Source organism: Jatropha curcas, chromosome 9, assembly GCF_041381405.1.
Source record: "Jatropha curcas cultivar XTBG-Jc1 chromosome 9, XTBG_Jcur_1.0, whole genome shotgun sequence".
Lineage (NCBI taxonomy): Eukaryota > Viridiplantae > Streptophyta > Magnoliopsida > Malpighiales > Euphorbiaceae > Jatropha > Jatropha curcas.
In genome coordinates this window covers 1,242,175-1,259,709 of record NC_143159.1, presented here as the reverse complement: position 1 = coordinate 1,259,709, position 17,535 = coordinate 1,242,175, and the positions used below count along the sequence as shown (strand labels likewise).

The window sequence follows — 17,535 nt, the reverse complement described above, 5'->3', positions numbered from 1 at the left end:
ACAAGCAGTGGGAAGCCTTTACTGAATAAAGTTTCTTGATTTTGTTTAATTTCTTGATTCTGCTTCAAGAATCTGATAGTTTCTTACAAGTCTGAAAGGATTTGTCTTTTAAAAGCTACAAGAAATTTGATTTGAACCAAATTACTGATCGTTGAAGATGTTGATGCCTATGGACAATCCTAATGGTCTAAAATTAGACTATTTTATTAAATTTTGTGAGAAAAAAGTTTCAAAAATTTAATTAAATATGGATTAAAATCCCATTCAAGTCATCAAAAAAATTAATTTTTTTAATTAACAAAATGATTTTAATGAGAAAAGAAGATATGTTTGGCGTTCGGAAAGAAAATTGAGCGGCATAACTTTGGGGATAACTGCGATGATGATGATGAGATCATCAATGACGAATGTTAATTAGTCAATGCCATTTGTGTTCACCATAATTAACTTGCACTTGCACTTGCTGTAGCTTAATCTTTAAGAAACTAATGATGGCTGCTCATAATATACTTATATCCATACGGAGTTGCATATTTAGACTTAATGATTTCAATTTCTAAAACAAAAATTTCATCGCTTGGTGATAGTTTAGTCTAATGATTAAAGTGTATTAAATTTCATCTCAATGATTAAATGATTGAGTCATAACGATATTTTAAAGAAAACTTTTAATATAATTACTTTTCAATCCGAAATATTTATCCCACCATTTAATAAGGTGAAAAGATACCGTTTATAATAAAAAAAAGAAAAATTTATGAATTTTCACTTTTTCGAAAGTCAGTTAAACTTTAATGAATTTAATAAGATATGTAAAAATTTAATAAGATACGTAAGAACGACATCAAGTTATCAAAAAACTTAGAAATGAGTTCAATGGGAAAGTAAGAAGAGGAAAACATGCATGTGTTTCCCATGTGACTTGATAGACAAGAATATAAAGCAAACGACATGTCAATTGTAGATGAAAGCACCTTACTTCCTTTTCACTAGAAGGCAAGGCAGATTTGACATTTAGGTCTAACTCTAAGAAATTCAACCAAAGGGCCAACACAAGTACAACATGATTCTATCTTAAACCCTAATATTCTCCACTTAATAGATAAAAAAATATTTCATAGTAAGAATTATTTTGGGTTTCAACTCTCAATCTCTTTAAGAAATATGTATTCTTCCACAGCAGAAAACTAAGAATTCAAGTCTAATAATTATAGAGAAAAGAAAATTTACTAAGAAGTGGAGGATTAGGTTATTTCTTCTTCAACCTTCCAAAAGATCCATCAACCAACCCTCTTCTTTCAGCTTGAGATCGACGTGTTATTTTCTAAACCACATTATCAAACACCAAAAGATGATTAATTAATTAATTTAAAAAAGAAGAAGAACAAGATTAGCGGTCAAACAGACTGAAAGCCCACTTTTAGTGGAATAGAAATAGAATCGATGATTAAGGAGCATTAAAATATGGTTGAGTAACATGTTGTATATGCAGAGACAGGTCGCTAAGAAGGTGATATCAGATTCATGCGTTTAAGGAAAATTGAAAATGGAAAAAAAATAAATTAATTTTTATTTTAAAACAAACAGCTAATCTACAACTATATAATAAAATAATATACAGTAGGACCTGTAACGAAACACGAGGCAACGACCAACCAACGCAAGATAGATAGATAGATAAGTACTGTATGGGAAAGCTCTAAGCACTGCATTGGATAAGACCTGTTCAATTCCAATTATATTAATTAATTTACTTTTACAAGTAAAAAGTAAATGTTAATGGTGTTTAACTTATTTAATTATTTTTATCAAAAATACTATAGTTAAAGATTATATATTCCAGTGTAAGCAGTCGCATGGTAAGGGAGGAATATTCTGGTTCTGGAGTGGGAGGGAGGTATATACGAGGAGAATGAAAGCCTAGGAACCTGTTATCCAAATAGGTATCCATTGTCTGGTTTCTAATTCGTTGTAAGGTACAGTTAAAAGACAAAGAACGACTTGTTGTGTTCCATTTTTTTTTCTTTTTTTTTATGTTCGTTAGGTTTTACTTAGGTGGTCCAATTCCAAATGCACACGTACACAATATTTCCATAAAAAAAAAAAATCTAAATTCCTTTTTGTAGAGAGAGATTGACCTCATCAAAAGCTTTTACAGGTCCTTAAACCTATAATTAAGGCAAATGCATTTCCCGTTATATATATATATATATATTAAAAAAATGTAAAATTGATATGATCCATCTAAGTCACCCATCTTGGTGGAGAATCTTCCAGGCATTCTCCTCTAATCTTATATCTGGCAATTAAACTCCATCTTCATCTCCTTCTGCTTCAACTTATAACTCAGATCGATCACCATTATCATCAACTTGCAACTGCCACTTGCTTGGTTTATTCCCTTAATCACTTGCATCTCAAAATAATAAATTTCAAGTGGGATTTTTATTTTCCTATATTAATTTTCTCTCTCTCTGTTTTTTTTTTACGGCTTAGACTAAAACGATGTTTAAGGTAAAATCCTTTCAAAGGTTACAGCTAATTATATTGAGCAAAATTTACAAAAATGGGAGTGATTGAACTTAAAGAAAGCAGTAGTTCTGTAGTGAAAATGTGTAGACCACCCTCTGGACAATCGCAACCACCGTTACAGCTGTTATATACTACAATTATCATCTAGTAGGTCCATTTCGTAAGCACCCTAAAATATCTTGTTTTTTTTTTTCTGAAAAAGAAAAATTAATTTGGGTAATTTAGCTTTTATTGAATATATATATATAAAACATAAGCTATGTTTGATAATAATTTTTAATATATTTGACACTAGTGTTTAGAGTGTTCGATTTAAAGTGTTCGATTATATTAATATTTAGAGTACTAGGAAACGGATTATGAAATATTTATTGTCTTTAATGCTTGAAAAAACTCTAATTAAACGATTAAAAATTACTAAAGAGAGAAATCAGAATTGGAAGGGAAATCAGAATTCAGAAAAACCCAAAAAGAAAAAAAAAAAAAAAGAGAAATAGAGAATAGGAAGGGAAATCTGGAATTAAAAAAAAAAAAAAAAAAGAAAAAGAAAAGAAAAGAATGTGTACTTTAATATTGACAAGGAAAGGAGAAATAGAGTGGGAGTGTGCAATGTGGGCGCATTGATTTTAATATATAAAAAAGGAACCAATCACTCTGTTTTTCATTCCCATACTTTTGGCCAAGTGATAGACTAAACACCACAACATACACTTTCTTTCTCTCTCTCTCTCTGTCTCTCTCTCTCAATTATACCAAAATACAATTCTAAAGTGAAGTAAAAACACATTAGCTTCAAGTCTTTCCTCTTATGGAAAATCAACAACAACAACCACCTTCCGTGAAATCAAGATTCAGTCGTGTCTGTGTCTTCTGCGGTAGCAGCCCTGGCAAGAATCCTAGCTACCAGCTTGCTGCTATTCAACTTGGCCACCAACTGGTATTTTCTTGCTCCATTATTCTCTTCTTCCTTTCAACTTTTCTAATTAAGCTTCTTTTTCATCTTATAATCTTATATTTTGATCTTAACTCCAAATTCGAATCTTTGTAAAGCAAAAACAGAGATCATTGCAGCTCTCTGTTCTGCTTGGGAATTGAAAGTTTCAATTACCAAATTGTTTCCAATTCCAACACGTCTCTTAGTAATAAAAAATAATTAAATATATCAATAATTAATTTCAGGTCGAAAGGAACATTGACTTGGTTTATGGAGGGGGAAGCATTGGCCTGATGGGTCTGGTTTCACAAGCTGTTTATGATGGTGGCCGCCACGTGTTGGGGTAAACATCTCTCAGTCTTTGCCTTTCTCTCTTCCTATATATCTCTCTGTTTTAAGTTGCATTCTAATTTTGTTTTTTTCTTTTCTATTTCCTTTTTTTTTTTTTTTTTCTTTTGGTTTCAGGGTGATACCCAAGACTCTGATGCCAAGAGAGGTAACTTAAATTTGCTTAATTCCATCATTCCATGCCTAAAAAACCAAAAAGAAGAAAGCTTTATAATAATTTTTAAAATATTGTTGTATCAGATAACAGGAGAGCCTGTAGGAGAAGTAAGAGCAGTGTCAGACATGCACCAACGCAAGGCTGAAATGGCTCGTCAAGCTGATGCATTTATAGCATTACCAGGTATATTACTCATACGTCTTCATCAATTATTATTATCATCCATTTTTTTTAGTCCCAAGAAAACTGTCTATATATAAACAAAACTTCTTCTGACAGGCGGTTATGGAACCTTGGAAGAACTCTTGGAGGTCATCACCTGGGCTCAGCTTGGAATCCACGATAAACCGGTAATTGAATTAAATTAAATTAAATTAAATAATAAGCAAATTTAATGAAAAAGATAAGCATAAGTTGTTAAAAAAATTAAAAAAAGGAAATAAAAGCAATGTTACTGTCAGCTACTAAAAATAGTTAATAAGTAAAGCTGAGTTGATTTGATCCAATCAGGTCGGGTTGCTAAACGTGGATGGTTACTACAACTCACTTCTGTCATTCATAGACAAAGCTGTCGATGAAGGCTTCATTACTCCATCTGCCCGCCACATTATTGTTTCTGCCCCAACTGCCCAAGAACTCATGTCCAAACTTGAGGTACAAAAACTACTTTTTAGTTTTCTTACCTTAATTTCCACGTTCATGTTCATTAAATTATACGTACCATGAAAATATATAAGACAATTATTTGATTATTGAACAGGAATATGAACCCAGGCACAGTGGGGTGGCTTCTAAGCTAACTTGGGAAATGGAACAGCAATTGGGTTACACAATAAAGTCAGAAATTGCTCGTTGACATGATCAAATAATTATATATATTTATGGACGTTTCATGATCTTGATTAGACGATATTCTAAAAACTAATACACAAATTTCTCTTTAGATGTGAGCTATCCACCACAGTTATTTTAGTCAGCTGTGAGGATCATTCTGTGATTGATTTTTTTTTTTTTTTACTTTTTTAGTTTTGGATTTTTCTTTCTGATTTTGTGAAGTAGAGTGATTTGTACTGGATAAACAGGTCCAATGCTTGTCGGTGATTACTAATTGTGTATATTTGTTGTAATATCTTGAATTGATGGGTTGTCACAAATTGTTCTTGAGTTGATTTATGATATCAACCGATCATTTCATTGTGTATATATATATATTAAAAACAAGAAACAGTAGGAACAAAATGATAGAATGGGTGTTAAAAGGATCGGAGCAGAACGTGACATATGGTTAAATGAACACTAGGCGGAGATGAAGGAAGTGGGTCTTTGGGGTCAGTGAAGAGTCAGGGGGTTGTTATATACAACTTTTAAGGCTAAATAATTGACGGTGGAAGGACACTTGTCCTTGTCCGTACCAGGAAGGCCCAACTTGGACAAATGGCTCGTATGCCAAGAAGGAATGGGAAAAAGTTATGGTGGAGAGAGACAAAGGGTCTTTATGTATTTTAAGTGTCAGGACTAATCCCGTTCTCGCGTCGTGATCCATTTTGACGCATCATACAAATTTGAGATTATTTTTGGTCTTTCATTTATTATATGATCACAACAAATATATACAGCCAGCTAATATCTTCGTGAGTCAATTGTGGATTGACCCCACAAATTGTAAAAGACTGGAAATAGATAACGTTGTGTTACAGTTTTGGACAGACAAGGGATTGAAAAACGTGGTGCGAGGGTTATTGAATTATTGCTTTCATCTTTTCTGTTGAAAGTTCGTTTGTCTACTTCACCAAGAGATTCAAGGGTGCATGTGAAAGTAAGTCCAGTTGATACAAAGCTAGTCAATAATGTGACGCTTCTACTTTGTCCTCCGCGAAAGAGAATCATAAATATGCGATGGAACTGTCGAGGAATTGTATAGATTTGTTATGGCATAGGCGATTCTTGCATATGGACATGTCCTTTTATTCTGTTTTTCTTGGGTGGGAGAGTGGTAAAAGAGAAAACTGAGTTCGGAAATTTAAAATGTGATGGAAACATAAAAGATATAAAGGAACAAAACGTAGTTAAAGTTTTGATTTTCGAAGGTTATAATTCTCAGGTCGTATATAGGATAACACAGCAAGAACAAAAACAATGCTCCGAATTCTCAAGGTTCACGCCTTGATACTCAAGAAAAAAAAAAAAAAAAAACTATATATTTAAGATGCCAACTTAAATTTTGCAGGGGAAACAAATAACACTTACAGGTTTCAGGTTACAGATACATATAATACAAACAGCGTGTAACTACGCATTTAAGGATGTAACTGCTGAAGAGGTGGTGACCAGACTTGAGAGCAGCCCAACAATGACTGCACTGTTATATGTGCTTGGTTCTCCTTGCTTCGAGTTGTTTCGAGAATCAACAAATGATTCATTTTGGAAAGGTCCGCCCACAAGTGCTCCGGTAGCTACATTGGGATTGGGGTCCTCTGACTCGAGCCATTTCCAGCCATCCTTGCACCCAGTTGTTGCATCAGCTGGGATTGAAGCTCCCCTATGGTGAACATATTGTGGGTACTTATCACCATATCCAACTAGATAGCTCATTTTCATAGGATTCTTCCCCAAGACATAATCAGCCTGGATGATAAAGATATACATATTATCAGATTTGGGATGAAAGGGACTTTTGCAAAGTAATTTAGCGGTGAAGAACCTACAATATATGTGTGAATAATAGCGAGTAAAACAAAACCACTGTACCTGGGATTTGGCAAACTTCCGAAGATCTGATGGTTTGTATGATTCTCCACTGCATGATAGCTCTTTAGTCCTTGATGTAAGCATGTAGTCACTATAAAGAGCAGCTAAAAATGCAGAAGCAACAGGATGTTGCAGGGCATTCCATTCACTAACCCATATAAGGCCACCTGCACCAAGGAAGATGGAGAATGTTACGTAAGGGATATCCTAGAACAAAGCTAGATAATTTAAGGATATGCAAGATACCAGTGAAAACTGGCTAGAATACATCATCATCTCTGCATATTTTTAATATGTTAAAATCTGCTGTATCTCAAGGAAATGCTTGGCGTCTGAAGCTTTAGCTCTTGAGTGTTCTAAGATATTTTAATTATTTTCACAGAAAACACAAGTCGTTGCGCTGCTTATCAAGGGTAAATACATGGCTTATAGTCACATATAGCACCAGAGAGCATTAAATATTAACTGATTGATTCATCTTTTACTTGTATTAGTCGTGAAGTACCATAAAACAAAAATATCACACATTTTCTTCACTCCTCAACAAAGACTTAATGTAACAACGTTGAAGGAGAAGCGAAGCCATTATTCTCCCAAATTTATGTGCCAAATCATAGCAATGGGTAATCCTTTGATGACCACCACCTAGTCTAATTGACATCTTAGTTTGACAAGCAGCCACATGGCTGTTAAAATCCTTCGAAGCATAAAGCTAAAATTGCACCAATTAGATGCAAAGCATAATATAAAAACCGAGAGCAAACTACAATGATTGCTAGGAACTTGATCAATGCATCAATTATTAGAATATTTTGCATCTAGTTAATGTAGCCTAGTACATAGCACCTAATCATACTTGTATGTTAAGAAGGAAGAAACTTACTCTCAGTTCTGTTGGTTGTGGCTGTCGGCGAGTCTGGTATAAGGCCACACATAACAGCTTCAGCTGTTTTCCTGTATTTTTGAAGACCTGAGTTTGAGGCGCTCGAACCAAAGAAGGTTAATCTGGACAACAGAACCTGCGTCATAATAGATTAAGTTTGTTCTTAAGGAGTGGAATTGCACTTCAAAGGAAAGAAGCTCAGGTCAAGATCCCAATTAGGGTCCAAAAACAGAACAGTATCTACATAAAGAAAACTCTATTGCCAACAGTATTTTCTGCAGAGAGAGGACACTAATTGTCCATATATCAGAAAGCAAAACCAAGCTACTATACAGATATTTGACAGATGTTATGCATCTAAATTTGGGAGTACCGTTTCAAACACAAAACATATTCTCCTGATTATGCATTTCTCCCATAATTGCCTGATAGAAGATTTCATCTAATTATATAAACGGTAACTTTATATTCATTGCATAAAGGCAATTTTTTTTGGAAATGATTATGAATTTATTATTCTTATTACTATTCTATTATTAAATATTAAAACATATTAAAAAATATTAATACATAAGCAAACTTGATGATTATTTTCCCATTCTGAATGAATTATACATTTAGCTGCTTTTGGCGTGTAAATTATTTTGCAATCCTATTTTTGCAAATTTCATCTTTCTCAATCCCAGCATTGTTTGATAAAAATTCTAGAAGACAAAGTCTATTGGAGCAAATTTGTGTTCATTACTTATTAGGGGGAAAAGAAGAATTAAATGTAGTGTTAAGGGGCGGAAAAAGCATGAGAGATCCACATGCATTGACATGATCCAGTTTAGGTTAAAAAATAATGACACAGAAATCATAGACCAATACATTTCCAAGATTGAACAGTTTATTGACAGAGTTCAGAATCCATGTCATACCAGTACATGAAACATAGGAGATTTAATACATTAGCATGAGATATCAAAGGACCAAAATTAGTTAAAATTTTTGCATTGTTGCATGAAAAGATGTTAAATGAGCATGGGAAGAATGGTTCAGAAATAAAGTACATGTAACTGAAACATTGGTGCTCCAAATGTATAAAATTGTTGGGAGAAAAATACAAAGACTATAGGGAAAAAAGAAGATACCTGAACTCCTGCCAGCTTATTGTCCCAGCTAAACCAAGTCGGACTTCCCCAATCTGCAAAGGAATCTCCATTTTCCCCAGTTACATATTGAAGGTATGTTTTATCCCCTGTTGCATGGAAGAGCCAGCTGGCTGCCCATAGGAGCTCATCCCCATATCCTGTTGAATTGTAATAGGTCTGGACTTCGGGGATGCTTTTACTATAGGAACCTCTATGTTTATCAGCAAAACTAAACAATTGTTTAGCATGCTCAAGGAGAGTGCTTGAATATGTGGAGTCACTTTTCAAAAACACCAGTGATGCTGAAGCCATTGCAGCTGCGGTTTCAGCTGCAACCTCTGTTCCTGGAGAAGATGTGTTCACCTGAGTAACAGGTCTCTTCTCAGTCATGTCCTCAGGCCTATCCCAACAGCCGTGGTCTGTCTTAGGGTCACCAACCTGTCCCGAAGTAAAAGCCAATTATAGAAGAACTATATCACAAACTTGGTTTGTCATCATAAATAGATTTTTTTTTAATTTATCAAATAAAGTATACTATTCATTTGCAACGATAGGTTCTTGAATTGATCAAGTAAAGGTAGATTCTTTCAATCTTTTAAATGCAAGAAAGCTAAAAACTTGGGACTTGCAAGTGTTTAGTAATTAACCTGAATGTAGAGCACATTAGCTGAAGCATGAGCATTAACAAGGTAGTCAGTGATCCACTTAAGGGAATCTTTAGCAGGTTCCAACTGATTAACAGCATCCATCTGATCTCCATACTCGAGAATAGCCCAAGACAACACTGTGGCAGTAAAAGCCATCGGAAAACCAAACTTCATATGATCTCCAGCATCATACATTCCTTTTGACAGGTCCACTTTCGCTTGACTCCCATCGTTAATTCCCGAATCCCCTCTCCAAGATATCTCGTTATCCTCCAAATTACCAGCTGCATTAAACATCACAATCAATATTTTGAATGAAATAACAGATAAAGAACAGAGAAAGCGACATTACATTTTTGCACATCGAAGAATTGCATTGCGACTTTGAGAGCATCGGCATACTTCTTATCGATGGCGCCAGGAGGCCCAGGAACAGCACCTGCGTCATCGGATTTATGAATTTTCTTTTTAACTGTGTAAACAACGGCCGCGACAACCACTGCCAATACTATTGCCACAATAAACCACCCGAAGCACCCTCTGGAACGCGATTTCTTCCCCATTTTGAACAATGCGACCTTATATCACTGAAAAATCCTATTGAGAACAACCTTTAAGGTCTAGATCTATCATATATAAAGCGAGAATGCAACTAGGTTTTAGAGAAAAAGAAGATTCCTTTAGTTTAGAGATGCAGAAGCTCCAATGGGTATCTGCAACTCTTTGTTATGTTTGAGGATGGCTTTAACAAAATGTAGCTTATTTTAAGCACAAAAAATCCTAATTAAGGAATGATTGATTAAGTTAGATCGGGACCAAATCGGACCGGAGGGGAATCGGACTTTGTGTTGGTACGATTATTACTGGAATGTGGTGGTTATTTTTGCGCACCGACAACAGTGTTCAAGCGGGACAACAGTCGGTTCTTTCCCGGTTTTTTAAGTTTTCGCTAATTTTGATTGCTATAAAATGACGATATTGCCCCGCTTTAGTTCTGGTTGTTGACGTCTAGCAGCGGTATTTACGCAAGTAAGACTGTTGTATGCCGTTCGCTCTGCGGGACCCAGATGAAATGGACCGTTCAACTGGTCACCGACACCTATTGAACGAACGATTAGCACTGATTTGTGTCTGTGTTGAGTTTTGGAGAATATGTGATTCTGATCTCCAAGGTAATTGTGATTGGTGGTCCAGTTTTGTAGTTCCACTGTCCATTTCAACATTAAGCCTGAAATGTGGTCCCACTTTTTATTGGTCTGGTAGCTGGACCCCATTTGATAAAAAAATCATGACGTCAAAGAATATTATGGGCTTATGCAGGCCCATATTTTACTCAACTTGTTAAGTGGACCCCGTATTAGTTGAAAATTATAAAATCAAATACGATGAATATTGGCTTATGCACGCCCAAGCCTAATAGCGAGTTGGACTTTCTTTCAACATTTAGAGAGCCCATCTGACCCCTAAGGCCCTAACAAACTAAACAAAATCTTGAAACCTAAGGCCCAATCAAGGAAGCCGACCAAACGATGTCGTACAATTCTACAAACGTAACATCTAATTAAAGAAACGCGCCAATTTGGGAAAGCTGAAATCGGAACCAATCCGCCGTTGACCTGTAATAATCACCGTTACACTAAGCGCAAAACTGATTAATTATAATTGGATAAACACTTAACAAGAAAAAGATTTTTAACAGAACAGAAACTTCGAAGAGTAAATTCCATTTCTTAATGGTGTATTATTTCTTTTAAGACGGAACTTTGGGAGCATAGAGACAGACTCTCTCTCTCTCTCTGTATAGTCTCTACATTCTCGACTCGCCGTCAGCTTTCCGGCGAATTCCTCGATCAGGTAAATGTCCGTGCTTTTATCGTTGCGATTAATGTTCTCGTCGTAATTATCGTTGCTATGGTAATTTATTAGAAATTAAAAACGCAGCGAATTTGCGTTTCCGTATTCATGTTTTTGTCTGTGAAACACTGAATTGTTATGGTGAAAAGCCCTAATATGTATGTATATTCTTTATTTACATGTATCACTCGGGCTGTCATATTTTGGGAGAAGTCTATTAGCAATTGAGAGCTATTCTGTTTGTGCTGTCTCTCTTTACAATTGAATGATTGGGTTTGTGTCTCCTCAATTAGTCGCTTAAAGTATTTGCTTTTGGCCTTCTGTATTTTAGGTACTGTTAGGTTCTATGAGGGGGAAAAGAGGGGTTTTAAAAAATTTTTTAAAAAAATTTTAAAGGTTATACCTTTTTTTTTTTTTGAAAAGTGAAAATTTTGGAATTACAACAATTCATTTTAAATTGCTGAGTGTCTGTTTTTGTAATGAATGCACTTAATTACTTTGATACTATTACCGATTCTCATGATCAGAAGGACTGGATTGATTTAAAATGTCTCTATGTTTATGCTGTTAGAAAGAATAAATTGTCTATGTAATGTATATGCATTTTGTGGTTTTTGTATCTGAAAAATTTTAAGGAATTAAGTGGTTGTTTGTAGTGAAAGTTAAGTTGGAAAAAGTAAAAGTAGGCTTGAATTGATTGCAAAGTTCTGTAAGGGCTGTGAATTTGATTTGCAAGTTCTCAGCATAAGGGCGATGCCCCAACTTCATTAACACAATGCCAAGTTTACAATCTCCCTGTGATCTTGGGAACTTATTGGTCTCACTGTTCATGGGAAGAAACAATGATGTATTATAACAGAACCTTGAAGGACTTATTTAGACATGCTAGAACTTCTTAATAGAGAAAGTAAACATGGAAAATTCATCTTTAGAGAATACTTTCCTAGTATTAAGAAATCCATTTCTACGAGATGTCTCATAGTCCAAGGGAAAGTGTACAAGAGTTAACTCTGAAATTACAGTAATATTGTTTTGTAGTACAAAGTAGCAAAAGAACTGTTGTTTATTTTTATAATAAAAAACATTATATTGATTTATTTGGGGTTCTATTTATTTGACAGAATTGTTGATGGTGATTGTTAGCCTCCTTCGAATTTCTTTATTTGTTATTGTGTAATTTTTGGTTCTTGAAGTCTATTCTTTCTTATATTTGTGATCATGGAAATGAAGTTTGTATACAGCATAGCTTTAAATTGTGCTCAAGATTTGTATCTGTGCTTGCAAAAGATTCCAATGGGTTTTGACTGACTATAATATGTGATTTCCAGTGGTTTGATTCGTGAGTTCTGGCATATGTATGATGTTATTTTGGATGGTTTTATTGTTTTTATGATTCATTCTTTAGTTATTTTCTGGCATGGAAACTCTTTCTTGTTAAGGAAAAAGTTTGTAATCATCTTGTTGATAGTCATATCACTGACACTCTGTTATACAGATGGATAGTGAAACTGGTAATCAACATAAGCATGAAAGATCGAGGACAAGGTGGACAGCATCCCTTGATAAGATATTTGCAGACTTGGTAGTGAAGCAGATTCAACTTGGAAATAGACCAAACAATATTTTTGACAAAAAAACTTGGAATCACATACGTGATGAGTTCAATAAGCGGACAGATCTAAATTTCAATAATAACCAATTGAGAAAGCACCTAGACGTACTGCGGACACGCTTTTATAATTTGAAGTCAGCTTTTGTTCAAAATGATTTTGGTATGGATGATTCTTGCTGCATTGGATTTGACTTGTGGGAAGACACTGGGGTACGCTGTTTTTCTTCTGTTTTTTTCCTGAAATTTATGTTTAGCTTTTATGACCAACAATTTATGTATCTTGATAATGTCCCAACTTATGTACACAGCCTCGGCCCGAGATAATTAAAGTCAAGGACTGTCCTATATATGAGCAATTATGTACAATATTCACAGATACATCAGCTGATGGAAAGTATGCCCAATCAAGTCACTTTGAAGGGTTTGACAAATCTGGTGGAAATGATTCTGCAGGCTTAACTCCACATACAGCTGGTGGATCCTCTCATTCTGAAAATCCATCTTCGTCAAGGCCAGTGCAAGGGAGCTCTTCATCGCCAGATAAGATGGTAAAGAACATAGCAGAGAGAAAAAGGAAACGACCTTCTGCGACACATTCTTCAGAGCAGAACAAGAAGGATCAAGAAATAAATGGAGCTATGGCAGAAGCCTTATTGGAGATGGTAGCTGCTTCAAGGTGGAGAAAGGCTGCACCAAAGCAAAATGATGAAAGATTCACTATAACCAATTGCATTAAATCTTTGGATGAGATAAGTGACATTGATCAACAACTCTACTTTGCGGCTTTGAACCTCTTTGAGGAGCCAAGCCTCCGGGAAACCTTTCTCTCTTTGAAAGGTGATTACATAAGGTTGACATGGTTGAGGGAGAAGTGTGGCAGATCTGCCATTTTCCTATAGGTTGGAGAGATTTTGGTTTTCTCCCTCTTGTGTAGACATTTTCTGTAGTGCTATAATTTATGGTAGTTTTGACAAGTATCCTTTATAGTTTATACCATTGTTTAATCCTTAATGGTTGATTGATAACATCAGTAAGCTTGGTCGGACCATGACCAAGGTACTAGGACTTGTTGAAGGTTATTCTACCTAAAGGCAGCTAAGAGCCTAAGACAAACACTTGGTGAATAGACAATAAAATGGCGCGCACAAATTATTTCCTATAGGAGGCCTCTATAGTCTACTAGTCTGTGATCAAAATTGTCACTGTTTAAGTGATTTCAGTGCTTATAGCATCTAAAGATAAGACGCCGCTTGCCATTTTTTTGTGGCTCTGAAAGAAGACAATTCTCCAAAAATGATAAAAATGTGCCCACTTTATACTCTTTTAGTTATGCTTTAAATATATATTTTGGCAGATGAACATGAAGTTTTTCTCCTTTCCCCATTTATTTTTATTTACAATTTCATCCTTGATTAGTGATTACTACTGAGGATGTTATTGCTGTAAAAGATTAAAATTAAGTTAAAATTGAAAGAAAATGGTAAAATAGGGTGAGAGTATAAAAGCTTGTAAAATTCGGAGTATTCATATTTTTCCTATAATGAAGAATATATTTCTTGAAGTAATATAATGTACTTTTTGTTTCTAAGTTTTTGCCCGTTATGCATCAAGGTGCCTTTAAGTAGAACTAGTAACATAACAAAAACAAATTTACATAATTATGTTAAGGCACAATTCAAATACAATTTCTTAGCCGGTGAAAAATAAAAAAAAGAGAAGAAAAAAATGAAATGTGAAATACCATCAGTCGATCATTTCAAGTGATCATGCAACAAGAGAGATAAGAAAAATACTAATCAAACGGTACATTAGAAAAAGATATTGACCAAAAAATTGTTGATCTCTTCTCGTTCCCGCTATACAGTTGATTGGCCATTTGATTTGAGTACAAGAACATTGCTCGTGCTTTCTGAAAGGCTTCAATCATCATCCTTGAATTCTCTGTTTGCAATAAGATACACACTTCAGTTAACAATGCAGTTCAAATTGCAACTCTCCCACTCGTTCTCTCACGTTGATATTACTGCATAATCATCAATAAAAGTAGATGGAAGTCTTTTGACTTTTTATAAATAAAAAAAGTTCAGTAAAAAATTATAGTTAAGAAACCTCCTTCCTGATTCTGAAATTGCAACTGTAATCAAAATTATTATAGCACACTGGAGATAAGTGAAGAATATTTCTTCACAATTATAGCTCATCTGCGTTGAGGAAAAAAGATTCATACCTGCGGTCAAGATACCGGGGTTGTATTCCGGAGCCTTGACATGTTGTGCATGTCAAAGAACCAACACCATCACAATTGATGCACCGAGAGACTTCTTTCTCATCCCCACCAAGTTCTACTGTCACTGAACCTGTTCCTAAGCAAAATCTGCATTTCTCTGGAGCAAAAGCAGCCCAATTACATGAATAAGCAGAGTATATTGAGTGTTCAATATGGTCGTAGCATATTGAAAAGATAAGTTAGTTATACTTGCAATGTTATGTCATTTTGAATTTCATTATTGACAAATTTAAGTCCAATATTAAGATCTCTGCTACGTAATAAGCAGCGGACTATCCCCTTTTGTTGTAATTGGGTCACGTATTTGAATAAACATCTCCAATAATGCATTTAAATGAAAATTTGTAAATTAGAAATCAAGATTGCATTTGAGTAACTCAAATGCAGATCCTAGAAACCAGTTTCCAACTTGGTTGAAACTAGAAAGATAGAAGCCCTCTACGGAATGCTCACTATCTTGATAAGTGAAATTTGACACAGTACCAGATTCTACCACTTAAGGCTGATCAAAATCTGGAATCATCAGTCCCCAGAAAGATAATTCTGAAGCACAATAGACCGAATGAGGGTCATCATGCAAATAGAAAGTGTATTTGGAATATAGACAATTCAGGAGGTTCAGAGTTTCTTCCACAAACACATTGTGTTTAGAAAAAAGAACTACTCATGGGTTAGGCAGGGATTAGAAAATTTTGTTAGAACGTCCATCTTACATGACGTCTTCTCCAAATGATTTACAGAAAACAAGGTGAAACTGGCAATGCTTGAAGCACCCTCAACAGTTGAAACTGGCATATGCTAGACAGACCATGCCGAAATTTACTAATTTTCAGTTCTTGTATTTTTTTTCTTTTTTTGGGTACATTCAGTTTTTATATTTCTTATGCCTTGATGAATTATATATGGACTAATAAAAAGACATTTCTAAGTCTTAAACTTTCCCTACATTATGCTGTTTAGCAAGAAGGTCCTCCAGAAGGTCAAAAACTCGACTCTCGTCACCACATTCTGTTTAAGAAACTGAAGCACATCAATGGCCAAAGCAGAAGCAAAATCATAATATTCAACTTACTGTTCCATTTGTGCATATACAAGCTATGTGCACTAATCGACAGTCGGACTCTTCTCTATGACAATCGTAGCACCACTTAACAATCACATTGTGGAAAAATACATAAAGGTCTAACATTTATCTTTGAATATAATTTGACTTAATTTGTCTCATGAAAGTCACTTACGAGCACCGGAGCCATTGCAGGGGAAGCAGGGCTGAGTATTTTCTCGCTTTGCCTGATAGCCACACAAAATAAAAAAATACGCTTAAGAACTGTACCATTAAAAAATAAAAAAAAAATTAGGAAAAAAATAAAAAAAGTGGTAAATTTAACTTACAGCATTATCAATTTGAGTTTCGTAGAATACTGGAATGCCTATTCCAATTGCAACGCTCACAACTCCAACAGTTATTGCTACTATCTGATTTTGTGTACACTAAAATTAGAAACATAGCTAATTCAAAGAGACAGAGAACGAGAGAGAGTAAGGATGGAGATAGAACCGTGTTTTGATCAAGCTCAACAGCTCTGATGCATGGATAAGATGCTGGAAACCGTTGATTTCTTGCAGACTTTACGAAGTGCACAGAGGAAGCAGAAAAAGACGATAATTTAAAAGGACAGCATAGAAATGGTGAATGGAAACGAGAAATAGAAGGTGCCACTGGCATTTTCTGCTTTCAAGTTTCTCTAATTTTCTCCCAGTCCGTTTCGTAAGTAGCTCGGGAGCTCGAAATGGAAGGCTCTAATGGCGACTTTGGATACGTGGGGCAGCTTCGTACATCAACCACCATAGCCTTTGAAGCCTTTGTCCATCGGATATTCATTCCACGTGGCGAAACGTCTTGGCAACCTTTATCTCAGTCGGCCACTCCACTTTTAAAGGCCCAGAGTTTATGAGGCCCAAGTCCCCACCCCGCGAGTCCATGATTACTCTTCCAACAAAACCTGAAAGTTTTGCTTTGGCCCAAAGATAATGCTCATATCATTTTGATGACAAGCCCTACCTTTACCAACAGCCAAAAAATAAAAAGTCAATTACAAGATCATGTTAATTTAATTTTTGGGTAACGCACAGTAACTTCACTCGATGCCTTGATTTTTTTCTCTTTGTAACTGATTGAGAAAAAGAGAAACGAAGGTAAAAAGTGAGAGCGACGGCGACGCACCAACAAACTGATATAATTAGGGGGCACATGAGAGGATGACCCTTATCCTATGAAATAGCCATTTTTTGGTTGGACCAGTAGTACTTTCCTAAACGTAGAATCCAAGGCTTTTGGAAGCCTATTACTCCCACATGCTCCTCGCGGTTTCCCCTTTCCTCTATCATCCTTAGCTAATT

General features: G+C 35.2%; 4 protein-coding genes across 5 annotated transcripts; 2 read left to right on the top strand and 2 right to left on the bottom strand.

Annotated features, from left to right (window-relative positions):
• The first annotated feature begins 3,193 nt into the window (after positions 1 to 3,193).
• On the top strand, positions 3,194 to 4,914 carry LOC105635359 (cytokinin riboside 5'-monophosphate phosphoribohydrolase LOG1). Its single transcript, XM_012218430.4, has 7 exons — positions 3,194 to 3,469; positions 3,712 to 3,809; positions 3,932 to 3,962; positions 4,055 to 4,154; positions 4,251 to 4,321; positions 4,482 to 4,625; positions 4,732 to 4,914. Exons 1-7 carry the CDS (start codon positions 3,341 to 3,343, stop codon positions 4,825 to 4,827), a joined length of 669 nt encoding a protein of 222 aa, XP_012073820.1. The 5' UTR covers positions 3,194 to 3,340; the 3' UTR covers positions 4,828 to 4,914.
• Positions 4,915 to 6,151: 1,237 nt separating this feature from the next.
• LOC105635358 (endoglucanase 2) lies at positions 6,152 to 10,299 on the bottom strand. The gene is made up of 6 exons (XM_012218429.4): positions 9,735 to 10,299; positions 9,383 to 9,666; positions 8,736 to 9,173; positions 7,603 to 7,738; positions 6,720 to 6,886; positions 6,152 to 6,596 (listed from the first exon to the last, which is right to left on the bottom strand). Exons 1-6 carry the CDS (start codon positions 9,943 to 9,945, stop codon positions 6,261 to 6,263), a joined length of 1,572 nt encoding a protein of 523 aa, XP_012073819.1. The 5' UTR covers positions 9,946 to 10,299; the 3' UTR covers positions 6,152 to 6,260.
• A 764-nt stretch (positions 10,300 to 11,063) lies between these two features.
• LOC105635357 (L10-interacting MYB domain-containing protein) lies at positions 11,064 to 14,007 on the top strand. The gene is made up of 3 exons (XM_012218428.4): positions 11,064 to 11,236; positions 12,732 to 13,058; positions 13,157 to 14,007. Exons 2-3 carry the CDS (start codon positions 12,732 to 12,734, stop codon positions 13,745 to 13,747), a joined length of 918 nt encoding a protein of 305 aa, XP_012073818.1. The 5' UTR covers positions 11,064 to 11,236; the 3' UTR covers positions 13,748 to 14,007.
• Positions 14,008 to 14,484: 477 nt separating this feature from the next.
• Positions 14,485 to 17,025, bottom strand: LQY1 (DnaJ/Hsp40 cysteine-rich domain superfamily protein). 2 transcript variants are annotated; one of them, XM_037636232.2, is made up of 5 exons: positions 16,694 to 17,025; positions 16,528 to 16,611; positions 16,374 to 16,425; positions 15,076 to 15,232; positions 14,485 to 14,871 (listed from the first exon to the last, which is right to left on the bottom strand). In XM_037636232.2, exons 1-5 carry the CDS (start codon positions 16,859 to 16,861, stop codon positions 14,817 to 14,819), a joined length of 516 nt encoding a protein of 171 aa, XP_037492160.1. In that variant the 5' UTR covers positions 16,862 to 17,025; the 3' UTR covers positions 14,485 to 14,816. The 2 variants fall into 2 exon arrangements, with proteins under 2 accessions (XP_037492160.1, XP_012073817.1); XM_012218427.4 differs by having other exon boundaries at positions 14,485 to 14,789; positions 16,694 to 17,017.
• Positions 17,026 to 17,535: the final 510 nt, after the last annotated feature.